The 20,997-nt window shown below is 46.4% G+C and overlaps 1 protein-coding gene across 2 annotated transcripts in view; it reads right to left on the bottom strand.

Annotated features, from left to right (window-relative positions):
* Positions 1-20,997, bottom strand: part of LOC129696154 (probable C-mannosyltransferase DPY19L4) — a 65,130-nt gene that overhangs the window by 23,815 nt on the left and 20,318 nt on the right. For both annotated transcript variants that reach the window (XM_055633685.1, XM_055633686.1), the window contains exons 7-13: positions 19,453-19,576; positions 16,981-17,115; positions 12,254-12,385; positions 9,232-9,333; positions 6,214-6,287; positions 2,868-3,026; positions 129-248 (exon numbers count right to left, since the gene is read on the bottom strand). In XM_055633685.1, coding sequence (XP_055489660.1) covers positions 129-248; positions 2,868-3,026; positions 6,214-6,287; positions 9,232-9,333; positions 12,254-12,385; positions 16,981-17,115; positions 19,453-19,576 — 846 coding nt within the window. The remainder of the gene's footprint in view (positions 1-128; positions 249-2,867; positions 3,027-6,213; positions 6,288-9,231; positions 9,334-12,253; positions 12,386-16,980; positions 17,116-19,452; positions 19,577-20,997) is intronic.

Genomic DNA, 20,997 nt, shown 5'->3' with positions numbered 1-20,997 from the left:
GGTCTCACCAACGTCTTATACAGACTGCAACATGACCTCCCAACCTCTGTACTCACTTTTATTAAGAGCTTGATTCTCATTACTATGCACTGAAAAGGTAGTCCGAGGATCACCATGAACACACGTACCCTTGGAACATCAGTGCCAGTGAGCCGAACAGCACTATATGCAGCATGTGGTAGGCCACCTCCGGCCTCTCACCGATCACCACAATATCTGGCACACCATCACTTTTTTGTGGCACATTACTAAAACAAAACAAAGTCCAAAGGTAAACTGCGACATTAAAATCAAGACGGACACAAAAAGCTGGAGTAACTCAGTGACGTCACCCATTCCTTCTCTCCAGAGATGCTGCCTGTCCCGCTGAGTTACTCCAGCTTTTTGTGTCTATCTTCGGTTTAATTTCATTCCTAGACATTAAAATCAATATGGATTTAATTTAGTTGATAGGTACAGTATTATTTATTGTCATGTGTACCGAGGTATAGGGAAAAGCTTTTGTTGCGCGCTACTCGGTCAACAGAAGGACAATAAGTCTTTTTAATTTAGAGAAACAAGAGTAGAAATAAGCCTTCGGCCCACCTTGTCAACACTGACCGCCAATCACCCATTCACACTATTTCTATCCTCCACATTAGCGACTATTAACAGAAGCCAATTAACCTGCAAACCCGCACGTCTTTGAAATGCGGGAGGAAACCGGAGCACGCAGAGAAAACTCATATGGTCACAGGTAAAAACGTACAAACTCCGTACAGACAGCACGTGCAGGTTTCTAGGATAATTGGCTTCTGTCAATTGACTCTAGTGTGTGGGATAAAATTAGCGTATGAGTGATCGCTGGTTGGCGCGGACTCTGTGGGCTGAAGGGCCTGGTTCCATGCTGTATCACCAAATTAAACGAACAGACAAATTGAATTATTCCCACACAATCCTGCCCAGCTTCCCTTTGCAACTTCAAGATCATCTAAGCCCTCACTGCCTCTGTTTTAATTTACAGTAAATTGTGTTAACTTGTGACCTCTTTGCTTCCTGACTTACACTGGTACGGTTAAGTTATACCCTGATTTAAAGGTGATGATCTTTGTCCTCAAAGCCCTCTCTGGTAACGGCCCTCCCAAATCTGTGCGTCCTCTCCGGCCTTACAACTAGGGTTGCCAACCGTCCCGTATTATCCGGGACATCCCGTATATTGGGCTGAATTGATTTGTCCCATATGGGACCGGCCTTGTCCCGTATTTGACTGCTACTACTCGTGTTTGAGCGCCGTGTCCAGCCCCGCTTCACTGGTCCCGACGTAGTGCAGCCCATGGAGTGCAGCAGCAGCAGCAGCGCCTCGCCCGTGGCCCCATCGGTCAGCAGCCCAGCCAGCTGTCCGACCTTCGAACCTTCGCTTACCGCCGACACCACCAGTGCTCCATCTCAGGGCCGATCATCGGTTCACGAGTTGGATGGGGTGACGGACTTTGCGCGCGGCATCGCTCCTGGGTCAAAACTCCTCCGTTGGCCCGCTGGCTGGGGCTTTGTGTGCAGTCCAGCACCCGGGCCAACTCATCATTCACCCAGCCATGGCCAAGTCGGTCGGGAATTTGTCCCTTGTTTTGACCTTTCGTCCCTTATTTGGGAGTGGGAAAGTTGGCAACCCTACTTACAACCCACGCGTAATTCTGGCCTCTGTCAACATTTCCCTACTTTAATCATCAGCTGCTTGTGCCCAGATTTTTGCAATTGCTGTCTCAACCTCCCTGCATTTCATTACTCAAAGTTTTACCTTACAATCAAGCTCTGTGATTGGGCTTTAGACCATTGTCATGGCATTTCATGCAGCTCACTGTTGTGTTTAATAGTGTTCCAGTGAGTTGCATATGTCACAGCATAATATCTAAGAAGGGTCTCGACCCGACATGTCACCCATTCCTTCTCTCCAGAGATGCTGCCTGTCCCACTGAGTTACTCAAGCATTTTTATGTCTATCTTCGGTTTAAACCAGCAGCTACAGTTCCTTCCTACACATATCAATTCAAGTTATTGATTTTGGAACGGTTTTGTGTCAAGGTTTTCTGTAAACACATTAGGTCACTTCTTTGGACTGAATGGCTTGACTTTAGTTTAGTTTAGAGATACAGCACGGAAACATACCCTTCGACCCACTGGGCCCGCGCCGGCCACCAATCCCCACACATTAACACTATGCTACACCCACTAGGGACAATTCTTTTCTACATTTACTAAACCAATTAACCTACAAACCTGTACGTCTTTGGAGTGTGGGAGTAAACCGAAGATCTCGGAGAAAACCCACGCAGGTCACAGGGAGAACGTACAAACTCCGTACAGACAGCACCCGTAGTCGGGATCGAACCCGGGTCTCCAGCGCTGCATTCGCTGCAAGGCAGCAACTCTACCGCTGTGCCTCCGTAGGACAGATTGGACAGGCGGAGACTATTTACTCCAGAGAACGGGGCTGAGGGATGAATTACAGAAAAGGTTTATAAAATTATGGGGGACATAGACAATAGGAGACCATTCTTTGGGACATAGACCATTCGGCCCTTCGAGCCAGTACTGCCATTCAATGTGATCATGGCTGATCATCCCCAATCAGTACCCCGTACCTGTCTTCTCCCCTGATCTGCACAGATGGGATAGATAGTGACTGTCTTTTACCAGGGACTGGGAAGTCTACAACTAGACCATACAGGTTTAAGGTGAGAGGAGAGAGGAGAGAGATTTTTAAGGGATCTGATGGATAGGTTTTTCACACAGATGACAGTGGGTATTGAAATATTCATTAGCAACCAAGCCGGGATATTTGGCTGTGAATTGCAATAATCCACTTCGACAACTTCTAGTTTCTTCTTTACCGAAACTTCTTGGCAACGACTTCCAGAGTTGAGAGCAGGCAGATCAGCATGACAGACATACAGAAGGGGAGGAGACAGGTCTGGGTCAGTCGAATGAAGAACTCTTGCGACGGCGTCTGGAAAGTTTCCTGACAAAGCAACAGATTTGTGCTGAAATCTCTGAGTGGGAACAGAAAACAAAAACATTATTAGTGGAAGCAATAACGGTCACAGCCAAAAGACCAAGTCCGTCTGCCCACACAACCGCGGCATGCTGGTGCAGCGGTAGAGTTGCTGCCTCCCGGCGCAAGAGACCCGGGTTTGACCCCGACTACGGGTGCTTGTCTGTACGGAGTTTGTACGTTCGCCCCGTGACCTGCGTGGGTTTTCTCTGAGATCTTCGGTTTACTCCCACACTCCAAAAAGGTATAGGAATGTAGGTTAATTGGCTTGGTATGAATGTAAAATTGTTCCTAGTGTGTGTAGGGTAGTGTTAATGAGCGGGGACCGCTGGTCGGCGCGGACTCGGTGGGCCGAAGGGCCTGTTTCCGTGCTGTATCTCTAAACAAAACTAAATCTGCTTATTTTTGGAAATGTAAAAACTTCTATTTTTATTAATGATATACTTTACTCTTTATATGTTTCAATAAAAATGGATTTAAGTGTTTAGAGAAACAGCATGGAAACAGGGCCTTCCGAGTCCACACCAACCACCAACCCGCGTACACTAGCACTATCCTACACACTTGGGAAAATTTACAATTTTATTAAAGGCAATTAAACACACGCAGTCAAGGGGAGAACGTGCAAACTCCACACAGAGGGCACATGTTATCTACGTTATCCCACATTTGCATCCTATACGGCAAGGCCTATTTTCAGAGGGCCAATAAAGCTACAAACCTGGACATCTTTGGGATGCAGAAGGAAACAGGAACACCTGGAGAAAACCCACGCAATCACAGGGAGAACGTGCAAACTCCACACAGAGTGCACATGAGATCAGGATTGAACTTGAGTCTCTGGAGCTGCGAGGCGGCACTTCTGCCGCTGTCACTGCGAGATACATGGATTCAAGTGTTGTAATACATTAGCTCTATTTACAATACAGTGGTAATCTGGTATACCTCTTTCTGGTAGATAATATTTACAATTACAAAAAAGAGCATTACCAGATTGCATTTCAAGTATTACAATACAGCTGCATTCATCATATCACCGCTTTGCATATATCTACATGCTCAGCTTTAAAAGTTGTCAAGACTGCTGAAGGAGGCTGTCAAAGTATACAGTGGGATATAGACCAACTTTGGGAAATGGGTGGAGAAATAGCAGATGGATTGTAATCCAAGCAAGTGCAAAGTGTTGAACTTTGGGCAGTCCAATGCAAGTTCTCCCTGTGACTACAAGCATTTTCTCCGGATGCTCCGGTTTCCTCCCATGCTCCAAAGACGTACATGTTTATAGGTTAATTGACCAGTAAATTATAGAATTGGGGGGTCCAATGCCTGCATAGAGTTAATAGTATGGAGGAGGACTGGCCAAATTTTGTGCCTTCCACCGCAGTGACGAATGCTGTGGTGGATGTTTGTGTTAAATTTTTATCGTGTTTTTGTGTGTTCTTTTTCATTGTATCGCTGCTGGCAAATTCATTTCACTTGCACTTTATGTGCAAGTGACGAATAAAACTGATTGATTGATCCCTAATAGCATTGATGTGCAGATGGATCTTGGGGACAAGGTCCACCCGTTGATCTAGAGTGGTAAATCATGCAAATGGTATGCTCGCCTTCATTGGGCAAAGCATTGAGTATATCAGGAAGTCATGACGTAGCTCTAACAGATTGCGGTTAGGCCACATTTGGAGCAATGCGTGCAGTTCTGGCCACCCCATTACAGGAAGGATCTCAAGGGTCACGACCCAAAACTTCGCCCAGTCCTTCTCTCCAGAGATGCTGCATCGTCCGCTGAGTTACTCCAGCATTTTGTGTCTATATAACCATATAACAATTACAGCACGGAAACAGGCCATCTCGACCCTTCTAGCCCGTGCCGAACACATAATCTCCCCTAGTCCCATATACCTGCGCTCAGACCATAACCCTCCATTCCCTTCCCATCCATATAACTATCCATATAACTACCTTCGATTTTACCAGCATCTGCAGTTCTTTCTTACACAGGAAGGATGTGTTGGCTTTGGAGGGTTTTACCAGAATACTGCCTTGATTAGGGATTGTTAGGCTCTGCAGAGAGTAGTGCATTCGGCTGAACGCATTATGGTAACTACACTCGCCACCCCCCCACTGCAGGGACTATACACCAGTAGGTGCAGATCCAGAGTCAGCAACATTATGGGGGACCTCTACCACCCCAGCAACGGACTGTTGCAGCTGCTACGGCCAGGCAAGCGCCTCCGCTGTCATGCCGTGAAAACAGAGAGGATGAGACGGAGTTTCATCCCACAGGCCATCAGGACTGTAAACTCTTATCTCACCAGGGACTAATTTACTGTTGTGTTGTGTCTTTTTAAAATTGTTGTTTTTTTTCTAATATGTAAATACTGATTCTGCTCTATTCTGTTCCGTAGTTTTTGCACAATCCGCAGGCATTGCCACTTTCATTTCATTGCACATCTTGTATGTGTATGTGGCAAATAAAGTCGACTTGACTTGACTTGAGGTACAAGGAGTGGTTTGACAAACTTGGATTGTTTTCTTTGGAATGCCAGAGGTTCCCGAGAGAAGTACATAAAATGATGAGAGGTATAGATAGGGTAGACAACCAGAACCTTTTACACCAGGGAGGAAATCTCAAGATCTGGAGGGCAGAACTTTAAAGCTAGAGGGGCAAAATTTTAAAGAGAGTGGTGGGTGCCTGGAATGCACTGCCAGGTGGTGGTGGTTGAAGAAGACACTATAGTGGTGTTTAAGAGGCTTTTAGATAGCGAGATATGGATCACGTGCAGGGAAATATGTTTAGGTTATCTTGGCATCATGTTCGGCACAAACATGGTGGGATGAAGGGCCTGTTCCCGTGCTGTACTTTGCAATATTTTGGACAGAACTGCAGATGCTGATTTAAATCGAAGGTAACACAAAATGTTGGGACTGAAGAAGGGTCTCGACCCGAAACGTCACTCATTCCTTCTCTCCAGAGATGCTGCCTGTCCTGCTGAGTTACTCCAGCATTGTGTGTCCACCTGTACTTTTCTGTGTTCTACGATGGTCGCAAGTTGTTTAACAATGGGGGCATTGTGGTCAAGCAGAGGTGGAACTTGACTCAATGTATCCACACATGCAGAGTAGGGCTGACAGATAACAGGAATGAGAGGCTTCCCCCTGCACAACACCTCATCAAACTTTACCTTGTAGTATTCAAGTCAAATTTTGCTTCAAAAAACTTCAATATGAGTTCATTTTCTTCTTGAGGGAGGATTTTCTGGAAACATGTAAATAAATAGAAACTCTTAATTCCAAGGCTGCGGACAATCTGAATAAAATCTTCCTTCTCCCCGCCACCCCCTATCAGTCTGAAGAAGGGTTTCGGCCCGAAACGTTACCCATTTCCTTCGCTCCATAGATGCTGCTGCACCCATCTGAGTTTCTCCAGCATTTTTGTGTACCCTGAATAAAAACACGTCAGATCCAGTGGAAGTGTTGGGAAGAGGGGCCATCAAGACAGCAATAAGGTGACAAAGGGTAGTGGGTGTCAGGAACGAGCTACCAGAGGAGGTAGTTAGGGCAGGTACTATCACAGCGTTGAAGAAAATTTAGAGTTACATGGATAGGACAGGGTTAGAAGCATATGGGGCAAACGCAGGCAGGTGGGACTAGTGTAGATGGGACATGTTTGTCGGTGTGGGCCAGTGTAAGACTTTGTATACTGTCCCAGCGTACGTCTACTACTAAGGTAGATATTTAATAAGCAAGTAGGCAAAAAGTTATGTAGGCAAGATGGTGCCCAACCCAGGCAAACCTTTTGTGTGTTAGTCACAGAAGTGGATCTGCAATCACGCATCACTCATAAATCTCATGCAACATGTCCCTGGAGATGGGAACACGCCATGTCCACAGTGACGCTGGAGGCCTTCCGTGAATGCTGGTCGCCGCGCGCGGGAGGTCGATTGTATTGTAGACAAGGACGGCGGGATTTTTATTTGAATTTTTGCCTTGTTTGTAAACTGCTGATACAGGCAGCTTTTGATATGAATGCTCTCCTACTTTGTATGTTGATTTTGTTTTTGGAATAAAGAATTTGTAAAAAAAAAAAGGCAACATTTCTTATTCAGGTTATCACTGTGGACAGCTCAATTGTAATCATGAATAGTCTCTCCGCTGACTGGTTAGCATGCAACAAAAGTTGTTCACTGTATCTCGGTACACGTGACAATGAACTAAACTCAACGAAGAACAAGTTCAGTTTACAAAAATCAGCTGATTTACTCTAATAATTTCTCCTAATTTGCAAGTTTGTTTTGTTGATTTTTTATTTAGTTGGCAAATGTGTCTGAATATAAGTGGCACACAGGGACACTTTGAATTCTTGTTTGACTTGAGAGTCAGCTAAGCCTGAGTATATGGCTTAGCTGCCTGGCATTTTTTTTAAGCTGTTTCATGGGCTGGAGTTGCCTAATGATGACACATTCTTCCCAATGCGTGAAAGGGCTTTGTTGGTATCGAGTACCATTCTTCCCATCTTCGGAAGAATTAGCTGACACTTACAGAGATGTAATGCTGAGGCTCTACAAGGCACTGTTCAGGCTGCATTTGGAGTACTGTGGGAAAATGTGGGCCCAATATCTGAGGATGTGCTGGTACTGGCGAGGGTCCAGAGGAGGTTTACAAGAATGATTCCAGGAATGAGTGGTTTAGCATATGATGAGCGTTTGACTGCACTGGGCCTCTACTCGCTGGAGTTTAGGAGGTTGAGGGGGGACCTCATTGAAACTTACAGAATAATGAAAGGCATAGATAGAGTGGATGTGGAAAGGATGTTTCCACTGGTGGGAGAGTCTAGGATCAGAGGTCATAGCCTCAGAATTAAAGGGCGCTCTTTTATAAAGGACGTGAAGAAGAACTTCTTTAGTGAGATAGGCAATCTGTGGAACTCATTGCCACAGTCGGTTGTGGAGGCCAAATCAGTGGATAATTTTGAAGGCAGAGATTAGCAAATTATTGATTAGAACAGGTGTTGAGGGCCTTAAAACTGTAACGTCCAGATTCAGGAGCAGCTTCTTCTCTACAACCAAAGGCTATGAAACACGACAACCTTCAACAAAGTTCTGAACTATATACACTCTGGGGGCAGTGTTTTTGTCTTTGGTTGACCCAGGTTATATGGGGTTTTTGCATCAAGAATGTTTAGAAACATAGAAAGAAGGTGCAGGAGTAGGCCATTCGGCCCATCGAGCCAGCGCCACCATTCAATTTATCATGGCTGATCATCCACAATCAGTACCCCGTTCCTGCTTTTTCCCCATACCCCTGGATTCCGTTAGCCCCAAGAGCCATATCTAACTCTCTCTCGAAAACATCCTGTGATCACCACTGCCTTCTGTGGCAGACAATTCCACAGATTCACAACTCTCTGGCTGAGAAAGTTTTTCCTCATCCGAGTCCTAAATGGCCGACTCCTTATTCTTAAACTGTGACCCCTGGTTCTGGACTCCCCCAACATCCAGAACATTTTTCCTGCACCTAGCCTGTCCAATCCCTTAAGAATTGTATATATTTCTACAAGATCCCCTCCCGTCCTTCTAAATTCCAGTGAATATAAGGCCAGTCGATCCATTCTTTCATCATATGTTAGCCCCGCCATCCCGGGAATTAACCTGGTGAACTTACGCTGCACTTCCTCAATAGCAAGAATGTCCTTCCTCAAATAAAGAGACCAAAACTGCACACAATAGTCCAGGTGTGGTCTCACCAGGGCCCTGTACAACTGTAGTACAACTTTTGCTCCTTTACTCAAATCTTCTCACTATGAAGGAGCGAGGTGGATGCACATAATCTGATGTCCAGAGTAAGTGAATTGAGGGCCAGAGGACATTGGTTTAAGGTGAAGGGGGAAAAATTTAATTGGAATCTGGGAGAGGAACTTTTTCCACACAAAGGGTGTTGGGTGAATGAAACAAGCTGCCGGAAGAGGTAGTTGAGGCTGGGACTATCCCAACGTATAAGAAACAGTTAGACAGGTACATGGATAGGACAGGTTTGGAGGGATAAGGACCAAATGCAGGCAGGAGCCTCTAGTGTAGCTGGGACAAGTTGGCCGGTGTGGGCAAGTTGGGCCGAAGGGCATGTTTCTACGCTGTATCACTCTGTGACTCTTGAAATACAAATATTCTAAAATATACAAACCAAGCTCCTAGATTTATACTTACTTTTATGACAAGATTTAAAATGATTGAGATGGTGAAAACCAAGTAGAAATGAAGGAGCAACTTCATAAGCCTTGCAACAAGGTGACCTTTCTTCAAGTTTTGCTGTAAAAGTAAAGAACAGATTAGGATTGACACTAACAATGCTTCAATGGTACTTTATTTGTCACCTGTACTGAGACACAGTGACAATCACTTTTATTTTTACAGTTGTCCATGTACCACTATACATTAGCACTTAGATACATCTTAGATAAGTACAATTGGATAGCCAGCTTTGGCAACATTTTCAAGTCCCAGTCATTAAAGATGTAGAGTTCTTAACTGGCTGGGGCGGCGTTCCGGCGGCGGCGACCTGAATCCGGGGCTCGGCCGCGGGCCAGTGGACGACATCGTCTGGAGCTCGCAGGTCACAGGTTGGTGCCTGTTTTCCGGAGCTCCCGCGGCAACAGCTGCGTCCGCTGGACTGGAGGGCGGCAGCTTCGACCACCCCCGGGCTGCGGAGCTTGAACCGGCCCATTCGCGGAGCTCGGTTGAGCCGCGGGACTGACTTACCATCGCCCGGTGGGGTAACAACATATCGCCTCAGCACAGAGGGAGAATGAGGAGAGAAGAGACAGTAACTTTAAGACTTTTGCCACCATCACAGTGAGGAGGTGCCTGGTGAACTCACTGTGGTGGATGTTAATTTGTGTTTAATGTGTGTTTTGTTGCTTATTATTACATGTGTGGCTGCAGGCAACGACATTTCGTTCAGACCAAAAGGTCCGAATGACAAATAAAGGATCTAATCTAATCTAATCTAACCTGACCATGAAGGCCCGTAGTCTTGGTGGAGATGTAGGGTTACAGTAGCTTCCTAGGACCCAGCGTGCGGGTGCCGCTGAGAACAAAGAGGGACTTGGTGTGGGGGAGGGGGTGTCCACTGAGAACAAAGACTGTAATGAACACTCTGTAACTCAGTCGGTGCCCTATATGAGGCGACTCTTTGCATACCTCGTGTATGGTGTGCAAAACAAAATATTTTGTTGTGACACGCTACATGTGATAATAAAGTATTAATTACTCTCATAGAACATTTTAAACTAATCACACCACAAATAAAATTTAGAAAACAGAAACATAAAAAATATAGGTACAGGAGTAGGCCATTCGGCCCTATGAACCAGCACCGCCATTCAATACGATCATGGTTGATCATCTAAAATCGGTACCCCTTTCCTGCTTTCTACCCATATCTCTTGATTCCTTTAGCCCAAGAGCTAAATCTTACCCCCTCTTATAGACAATGGACTATAGACAATAGGTGCAGGAGTAGGCCATTCAACCTTCCGAGCCAGCACCGCCATTCAATGTGATCATGGCTGATCATCCCCAATCAGTAACCCGTTCCTGCCTTCTCCCCATATCCTCCGACTCCGCTATTTTTAAGAGCCCTATCTAGCTCTCTCATGAAAGCATCCAGAGAACCTGCCTCTACCCACCTCTGAGGCAGAGAATTCCACAGACTCACCACTCTCTGTGAGAAAAAGTGTTTCCTCGTCTCAGTTCTAAATGGCTTACTCCTTATTCTTAAACTGTGGCCCCTGGTTCTGGAGTACATCCAGTGAATTTGCCTCCACTGCCTTCTGTGGCAGAGAATTCCAGATTCACAAACCTCTGGGTGAATTCCACAGATTCACAACTCTCTGGGTGATGATCTCAGAGGAGGATCTAGCGTAATCTGGACAGGTACATGGACAGGACAGGTTTGTAGGGATATGGAGCAAATGCAGGCAGATGGGACTAGTGTCGCTGGGACATGTATGGGCAAGTTGGGCCGAAGGGCCTGTTTCCACACTGTGTCACACTCTATGACTCCAAGTGCTCTGCTCTGTCAGATTTCTTGTCTACCTATTATACTTGAGATTGGCCCGATTGTATTTGTGTATCATATCATCTGATCTGTTTGTATAGCATCATAAATGTCTCTATCTCTGCCTTAAAAATATCCACCGACTTGGCCACCACAGCCCTCTGTGGCAATGAGTTCCACAGATTGATGACCCTCTGACTAAAGAAGTTCCTTTTCACCTCGTTTTTAATTCTGAGGCTGTGACCTGTGGTCCTAGACTCTCCCGCCAATGGGAATATGCTTTCAGCACCCACTCATTATTCTGTAAGTTTCAATGAGGCAGGCAGCATCTCTGGAAAACTTCGAGCTAGCACCGCCATTCACTGTGAGCATGGCTGATCATCCCCAATCAGTACCCCGTTCCTGCCTTTGCACCATATCCGCTATCTTTAAAAGCTCTATCTAACTCTCTCTTGAAAGCATCAGAAGGCAGTGGAGGCCAATTCTCTTTGAGGCAGAGAATTCCACAGATTCACAACCCTCTGGGTGAAAAGGTTTTTCCTCATCTCCGTTCTAAATGGCCTACCCCTTGGAGGCGAGGGGTTATTTGATAGGCAGATTGTTGGACAAACGCTAGAGATGAGGAGAAAGGTGTGGGTCGAGCGGATAAAGAGAATAAAGAGAATAAATAATAAGAGTAAAATTTAAACCTACGGTTGTCCCATCAATAAAACCGATTTTGCGATACATTATTAATTAAGAAGTGAACTACAACATGCTTACTCCAATGATGTTCCCGATGTTGGGGGAGTCCAGAACCAGGGGCCACAGTTTAAGAATATGGAGTAAGCCATTTAGAACGGAGACGAGGAAACACTTTTTCTCACAGAGAGTTGCGAGTCTGTGGAATTCTCTGCCTCAGAGGGCGGTGGAGGCCGGTTCTCTGGATGTTTTCAGGAGAGAGCTAGATCAGGCTCTTAAAGATAGCAGAGTCAGGGGATATGGGGAGAAGGCAGGAACGGGGGGGGGGGGGGGGGGGGGGGGGGGGGGGGGTACTGACTGGGGATGATCAGCCATGATCACATTGACTGGCGGTGGTGGCTCGAACGGCCGAATGGCCTACTCCTGCACCTATTGTCTATAATGATAAACATTAAATGCTGATGAAGTTTCAAGTACATGTTCCACTACCTGAATATATTTTGCAAGATGTGAACCGCAAATGAAACTTAGAAGTGGGGAAGCGAGCAAAGCGGAGTTTCTGAACTGCGTAAAATACCCCAGTGCAAGGCACACCAAGTACATCCTGTACACCTCTGTTACCTGCAAAACAAAACAGAGAACAACGTTCAGAATGAATGATTACGTTTATTGGCTAAGTATTCACATACAAGGAATTTGCCTTGGTGCTCCGCTCGCAAGTGACAACATGACATACAGTGACAGTTACGAATGACACATAAAACACTAAACATTAATAATAAAACACCATTGATCAAACATGAGAACCAAACAAAAAACCAAAGCAAAAGGAGGCTACAGATTTTTGCTTACTGAGTAGAGCTACTACTTGTGGGGGAAAAAGCTGTTTTTATATCTGGCTGTAGCAGCTTTGACAGTCCGGAGTCGCCTTCCAGAGAGAAGTGATTCAAAGAGTTTATGGCCAGGGTGAGAGGGGTCAGAGATGATCTTATCCGCTCGCTTCCTGGCCCTTGCAGTGTACAGTTCATCAATGAAGGGAAGGTTGCAGCCAATAACCTTCTCAGCTGATCAGACGATTTGCTGCAGCCTCCGGGTGTCGTGCTTGGTGGCTGAGCCAAACCAGACCATGATGGAGAAGGTGAGGACAGACTCTACGATTCCTCAGCTGCCGTAGGAAGTACGTCCTCTGTTGTGCCTTTTTGACTGTGGAGTCGATGGTAGCCCCCCACTTAAGGTCCTTGGAGATGATGGTTCCCAGGAACTTAAAACACTTCGCAAATGTGACTGTGGTGTTGTTTATGGTGAGTGGGGTGAGGGGACGGGGAGCTGTTTCACATCAACAACAGAATATCTCAAATAAGCAATTTATTTGTGGCGGCACAGTGGCACAGCGGTAGAGTTGCTGCCTCACAGCGCCAGAGACCCAGGTTCAATCCCGACTATGGTCGCTGTCTGTACGGAGTTTGATGCCCTCCCCATGAGCTCCGGTCTCCTCCCACACTCCAAAGACGTACATGTTTGTAGATGAATTGGGTTCGGGAAAGATTGTAAATTGTTCTTAGTGTGTAGATAGTGTACGGAGATCGTTGGTCAGCACGGGTTCGGTGGGCCGAAGGGCACGTTTTCACGCTGTATCTCTAAACTAAACAACGAAGAGCAACAAACAGAATAGAGAAGTTGAAATAACTCATTGTAGAAACAAGGAACTGCAGATGCTGGTTTACCAAAGGAAAGACACAGACATACTGGAGTAACTCAGCGGATCAGGCAGCATCTCTGGAGAAAATAGATAGGTGATGTTTTGGGTCAGGACCCTTCTTCAGGCTGATTGTTAGACATGTGGGACATAAGCCTCTCAATAGTAATGGACTGGATTGATTCGCTACTTATCTTGAGTGATAGACCAGATTGATAAATGACGCATTTTATAGAATTAGATTGATGTACAGCACCCAGTAATAAATTACATTGTTCAGTTTTGAACGTTTTCCTATTCATATTCAAAGTAATTATGATCCACTGAAGACCACAAAAGCCAGAATGAATATGGTTTTAGTGGGTTTTCATTACAAAAGATTTCAAATTGCAATCAAATAACTATTCCTTCAAGGACATACATTAAAGGAGATGTGCGGGGCAAGTTTGTTTTTACACAGTGGTTGCATGGATCGCTCTGCCAGGGGTGAGGATGGAGGCAGATAAGATAGTGGTGCTGAAGAGGCTTTTGTATCGGCACGTGGATATGAAAGGAGTGAAGGGACGTACGTCATGTGCAGGCAAATGAGTTTCATTTAACTTGGTATCGTGTTTGGCTAGGACATTGTGGACTGAAGGGCTTAGAGTTTTGGGTTAAACCAGGGGGAAGAAAACAGACATCACATGCATCCTACTCAACCTACTTTGTGACAAAACCTTGCAATAGTGATGGACGGGGCGAAACGCAACTTATTTTGAGGGACAGGCCAGAGTGACAATGATGTTCACAAGTTCACAAGTTCTAGGAGTAGAATTAGGCCATTCGGCCCATCGAGTCTACTCTGCCATTCAATCATGGCTGATCTTTGCCTACTAATCCAATTTTTCTGCCTTCTCCCCATAACCCTTGACACCCGTTCCAATCAAGAACTCTTTGTCCATCTCTGCCTTAAAAATATCCATTGACTTGGCCTCCACAGCCCTCTGTGGCAATGAGTTCCACAGATTAACTACCCTCTGACTAAAGAAGTTCTTCCTCACCCCCTTTCTAAAAGAGCGCCCTTTAATTCTGAGGCTGTGACCTCTGGTCCTAGACTCTCCCACCAGTGGAAACATCCTTTCCACATCCACTCTATCGATGCCTTTCATTATTCTGTAAGTTTCAATGAGGTCCCCCCTCAACCTTCTAAACTCCAGCGAGTAGAGGCCCAGTGCTGTCAAACGCTCATCTTATGCTAACCCACTCATTCCTGGAATGTGAAGGATTAGATTGACCTACTAAATGAGGCAGTTTTTACACGTGACAATGTTCTGAAACCAAATAGACACCTCATGTTTTACATGCGTTTGATTTATGCATTTTTGAAATAATGTGCTTGTTCCATTTCATACTAAAGTATGATTTATACGCTGGTATTTTTTTAAATAACACGCTCAAATTTACTGTTGACAGCATCTGTTTAATTTAGGTATATTTGAATCACACGCCACTTTTCAAGCACATAACCCCCTCAAGTAATTGTGGACGCAGCCCAGACCATCAAACGAACCATCCTACTTTCCATTGACTCGATTTACACCGCACGCAGCCTGGCCAAGGCCAGCTGCATAATCAAGGACGAGTCGCACCCTGCCACTCCCTCTTCTCCCCTCTCCCATCAGGCAAAACGTATAGAAGTGTGAAAAGGCACATCTCCAGATTCAGGGACAGTTTCTTCCCAGCTGTTATCAGGCCACCGAACCATCCTACCACAACTAGAGAGCGGTGCTGAACTACTATCTACCTCATCGGGGACTCTCCGACTACCTTTGGTCGGACTTTACTGGCTTTACCTTGCACTAAAAGCTATTTCCATATCATGAATCTGTACACAGTAAATGCCTCAATTGTAATCATGTATTGTATTTCCGTTGGCTGGTCATCTTGCAACTAAAGCTGCTCACTGTACCTCAGTACATGTGACAATAAACTAAACCGAACTGTAAAACACAAGGTGCCTGAACCAGTACCAATCATTATACTGGATCCAGCAAAGTTTCATCCGTTCCAAACTGTATGAATGAAAACAAAACGCAGATGCTGAAAATCTTAAATAAAACTGATTCACTTTCCATTGATGCTACCAGATCTGCAGAGCATTTCCTGGTGTTATTTTGGAACGGCGTCTGATTCACTACACCACAATTACTCAGATAGTAGACCCTCCCAAACTCAAGGCAAACTTGACCATCGATCCACCACCACCTGGATCAGGGGTTATTGGGAGAAGGCAGGAGGATGGGATTGAGAGGGAAATATATATCTGCCATGATTGAATGATGGAATAGCCCAATTCTGCTCCTGGAACTTATGAACTGCCAAACTGCAGTAGAGTTGCTGCCTTACAGCGCCAGAGTCCCGGGTTCGATCCCGACTACAGAGTTTGTACGTTCTCCCCGTGACGTGCGTGGGTTTTCTCCAAGATCTTTGGTTTACTCCCGCTCTCCAAAGACGTACAAGTTTGTAGTTTAATTGGCTTGCATAAATGTCATATTGCCCCTAGTGTGCGTAGGATAGTGTTAATGTGTGGTGATCACTGGCCTGTTTCTGCGCGGTATCTCTAAATTAAACTAAACCGTTAAAATGGTTTGATAGGCTCCAATTAATTTCTCTGTGCTCTCCGAGGTTACGAGGTTAATTCCCAGAACTGCGGGTCTCTCATATGTTGAAAGAATGGAGCGGCTGGGCTTGTATACACTGGAATTTAGAAGGTTGAGAGGATATCCTATTGAAACATGTAAGATTATTAAGGGATTGGACACACTAGAGGCAGAACTCCCCCAAGTTCCCAATGTTGGGGGCCCAGAACCAGGGGCCACAGTTTAAGAATAAGGGGTAGGCCATTTGGAACAGAGATGAGGAAAAACGTTTTCACCCAGAGAGTTGTGAATCTGTGGAATTCTCAGCCTCAGAAGGCAGTGGAGGCTGGTATTCTCTGAATGCTTTCAAGAGAGAGCTAGATAGAGCTCTTAAAGGGACTGTCCCGCTTGGCGATTTTCTTCGGCGACTACCGGTGTCATATCAATGTCGCCAAAAGATTTGTGAACATTTCAAAGGATCCAAAGGTTATTCTATGCTTTCAAGAGAGAAAATAAAGCTGTTGCGCTACTCGGCGAAAATATCAATGTCGCCAAAAGATTTTGAACATTTCAAAATCCAGCGGCGACAAAAAAAAATGTTGCGCTACTCGAAAAATCACCGCGCGTCATGCGTCATCACGCCACGTCATGCCGCATATTTTTCGGTGGCCTGATAAGTCAGTCAATGATGCCGGCAGTCGCCGATAAATATCACCTAGTGGGACAGGCCCTTTACGGTGGGCGGAGTCAAGGGATTATGGGGAGAAGGCAGGAACGGGGTACTGATTGTGGATGATCAGCCATGATCACAGTGAATGGCGGTGCTGACTCGAAGGGCCGAATGCACTACTCTCTCTCTCCTCCAATTCCTCTGCCTAGCAAGATTTCATACCCCCACGTACCTTATGACTCGGAATGAGATCCAGGCAATCCAACAGGAAAAGACTGAAGGCTTGCACAAACAGCACATAGTGACTAATCTCCCATATCATTATGAAGGCAAATGCAGAAGCGCACATCAGGAGATATGAAAACATCTAGGACAAGGGGTGAAAAAACATAGAAACATTAGCTTTTATAATCCACAATCTGATCATAGATCTCTATATATAAGGTAAAACATGATTTACTACACATTCATATTAAAAGCTGGAGTAACTCAGTAGGCAGCAGTCTGTAGAAGGGTTTCGACCCGAAACATCACTCATTTCTTCACGCCAGAGATGCTGCCTGTCCCGCTGAGTAACTCCAGCATTTTGTGTCTATTTTCAGTTTAAACCAGCATCTGCAGTTCCTTCCTACACCGACACTCATATTGCATCTTCTATGAGGAAAACATCGTAGAAAATAGTTCAAAATAGGTAAATGAAAAAGATACCAATTGTTGGAGCCGAACAAGCAAGCAGAATTAGGGAACGGAGCCAAAGGAAAACGAGTGAAATGCTTTGAGAAATATTTCAAAAGACGTGGAAAAGGATGTTTAGAATACCATTGAATAAAGTGGAAGCCAAACTGACTTTGATTATGGATTGGGGATGATCAGCCATGATCACATTGAATGGCGGCGCTGGCTCGAAGGGCCGAATGGCCTACTCCTGCACCTATTATCTATTGACATCATGTGTGAGGCAAGGGTGGCAGAGATGAACTGGCAATGGGCAGCTCTTTGCAGAAGGGAAAGAGATTTGATCAGAAAAAATGAGGTAGGAAAAGATAAGAGGTCAGATGGAAGAACACCAAGTTCTTAGTTTAAGAAGGAACTGGGGAACAGCCCAGTGGCATGAATATTGATTTATCTCACGTCAGGTAGCCTCGGCATTCCCTCTCTCTATACCTCCCCCACCCAGGCCTCTTATTTTCACCCTACAAACAGCTAACAATGGCCCGTTTCCTTTACTTTTTTTGCATATCTTTCATTCATTGAGTGGTGGCGCCATCGTGTGTGGCAGCCTCGCTAGCAGCTGTCTGTCCTTTCATCCTTTTTGTTATTTTTAGTCTGTCAAAAAGTTTGTTTTTGGAGGTCTTTTAGTCTTTATTATGTGGGGGGGGGGGGGGGGGGAGGAAGGGGGAAAACTACTTTTCTCAGTCACTACCTGGTCGAGGATGTGTCTTTCCTCCGAGCCGCATCACCGCCCCCTCCTTGCGGCCTACCATCTGGATTGGCGTGGCCTTTCCTGCCGGAGACCGGCCAGAGCTTCAGCGGTTGCACAGCACTGAATTACCATCGCGGAGCGAGCGATGCCTTACCGGGATCGCCGTGTTGGAGCTCCGGGTGCCTGCCGACTTTAACACCGTGGAGCTGTGGTCTGCGGAGCTTCCAGCCGTGGGCGGCGCTGGCTCTAACACCGCGGAGCCCTGGGATCTTTCGCCGAGGATCGCCAGTGTTGAATCTCCGCCCAGCTCGGCCTGTGGACTCGGGAGCCACGGTCTCCGGTACCAAGCGGCTGTTTCGGAACTCCAGGCCGCTGAGAGTGTTCTTCTTCCGACGCCGGAGCTCCATCATCCCGGCAAGAGGGCCTGAAACATCAGGCCGCTGTTGCGGCGACTGCGGAGGCCTCAATCGGCCCCGACCATGGGTGAACAAGAGGAATAGGACTGAACTTTGTTGCCTTCCCTCACAGTGGGAAACGTTGATTTAGCTGTGGGGGGATGTTTTATGTTTTATGTCAAATTCTACAGTGTTGTATTTATATTATTTGTGTGCTGCATGGCAACTCAAATTTCACTGCACCAATTGGTGTATGTGCCAATAAATGTCCTTTGTCCTTTATCATTGTTCTTTATCTCTCCACATTACCATCTATACCTCTCGTTTCCTTTATCCCAAACCACTCCGAAGAAGGGTTTCGACCCAAAACGTCACCCATTCCTTCTCTCCAGAAATGCTGTCTGTCCCGCTGAGTTACTCCAGCTATTTGTGCCCAACTGGTTTGTTGGATGCTGGCTTACACCAAAGATAGACACAAAATACTGGAGTAACTCAGTGAGACAGGCAGCATCTCTGGATAGAAGGAATGAGTGACGTTTCGGGTCGGGTCGAGACCCTTCTTCAGACTCGGTCTTCTTCAGTGTGAAGATGGGTCTCGACCCAACACATCACCCATTCCTTCTCTCCAGAGATGTTGCCAATCCTGCTGAGTCACTCCAGCATAAAATTTTTAGTTTACTGTCACGTCTATTGAGGTACAGTAAAAAAAAATTGTTGTGTTATCCGGTCAGTACATGATTACAATCAAGCTGTCCACAGTGTGCAGATACACGATAAAGGGAATAACGTTTAGTGCAAGATAAAGTCTAGTAAAGTCCCATTAAAGATAGCACAAGGGCCTCACCCAAATTAGATCTCCTTGTAGTCTACTGTATTCCACACTCACCTCCATTGTAGAATTAATGTTGGTCTTCAGGTAACCAGTGAGGGCTCCAACCTGTAGTGCAAAATATGGTAACGCCCAATTTTCCCTCAGGGGAACAGTATGTTCCACCCTCGTGGTATCAGTCCTAAGATAATGAAAGCAGATAGGCATTAGATTAGATTAGACTTTATTAATCCCCTTATTCAGGGGAAATTCAGATGTCCTTGCAGCAGACTATTAAAAATACAACATAGCATTCAAGAAGAAATTCAACACCAAAACATCCCCCCACAGTGGTTCCCACTGTGGGGGAAGGCACAAAGTCCAGTCCCCATCCTCTTGTCCACCCAAAGTCGGGCCTATTGAGGCCTCCACAGTCGCCGCCACGGCGCCCGATGTTCTCGCCGGGTGATGGTGCTCCGGCGTCGGGAGAACCCCCAGCGGCTTGGGGTGCCAGGAACGGCCGCCTTTCCACCGGAGACCGCGGCTTCCAAGCCAACAGACCGCGCCGGACGGAGCTCCACACACTGGCGATCTCGACGAGAGATCCCAGGCTCCGGGATGTAAAGTGCAGCGTCGCAGCTGGCCGCTCCGCAGAACTGCGACTCCACAATGTTCTTATCGGCGGTCCCAGCATACTGGAGTTCCAGCGCGGCGACCCAGACAAGGCATCGCCCGCTCCACGACAGCGCTCCACGACAGCGCTCCAGCGCTGCGCTGCCGCCAAAGCCGATGTTCTGGTCAGGTCCCCTCAGGGAAACGTCGCTCCAGGACCCGCTGGTAGGCCGCAAGGACAGGTCGAAGACGCTGCTCGGAGGAAGGCAACCCCTCCGACCAGGTAGGGACTTGAAAAACAGTTTCCCCCCCACTACCCTCCACACATAAAAAATTTGGCCCCCTGACTGCACACTCAACGTACTAAAAATAATACAAAAGAAGGGAAAAAAACGGACAGCTGCAGGACAGGCAGCCGTTCAGGACAGCGCCTCCTCCTCCTCCTTAGCTAGGCACGCATGTAGGTGTGAAGTCCAATTTATTGGTTTCAAGCTTGCCTTGGCATCCCAGCCAACAATTCAGATTCAGCTCTTACTCCAGACACTGGAGCAAGTAAACAAGGATGACGGGACAGCGAGGAATTGGAAGCGGCATCTTTAGGATTCGTGGTTAAACCAAAAGGTGGTGGGTGTATGGTACGAGCTGCCGGAGGAGGTGATTGAGGCAGGTATGGGCAGGTGGCGCAGCGGTAGAGTTGCTGCTTTACAGCGCCAGAGCCCCGAGCTCCATCCCGACTACGGCTACTGTCTGTACGTAGTATATGCGTTCTCCCCATGACCGCGTGGGTTTTTGTCCGGGATCTCCGGTTTCCTCCCACATTCCAAAGACGTACAGCTTTGTAGGTTAATTGGCTTGGTATAATTGTAAATTGTCCCTCGTGTGTCGGATAGTGTTAGTGTGCGGGGATCGCTGGTCGGCGTGGACCAAAGGGTCTGCTGCCGCGCTGCATCTCTAAACTAAACGAGACAAATACTATGCTCTCACGAACCCACACATGTTAAAGCCGGGGAA

The sequence above is a fragment of the Leucoraja erinacea genome, chromosome 4, assembly GCF_028641065.1.
Source record: "Leucoraja erinacea ecotype New England chromosome 4, Leri_hhj_1, whole genome shotgun sequence".
NCBI classification, from domain to species: domain Eukaryota; kingdom Metazoa; phylum Chordata; class Chondrichthyes; order Rajiformes; family Rajidae; genus Leucoraja; species Leucoraja erinaceus.
Note: the sequence above shows the minus strand (reverse complement) of the source record. Positions and strands in the feature narration are given on the sequence as shown.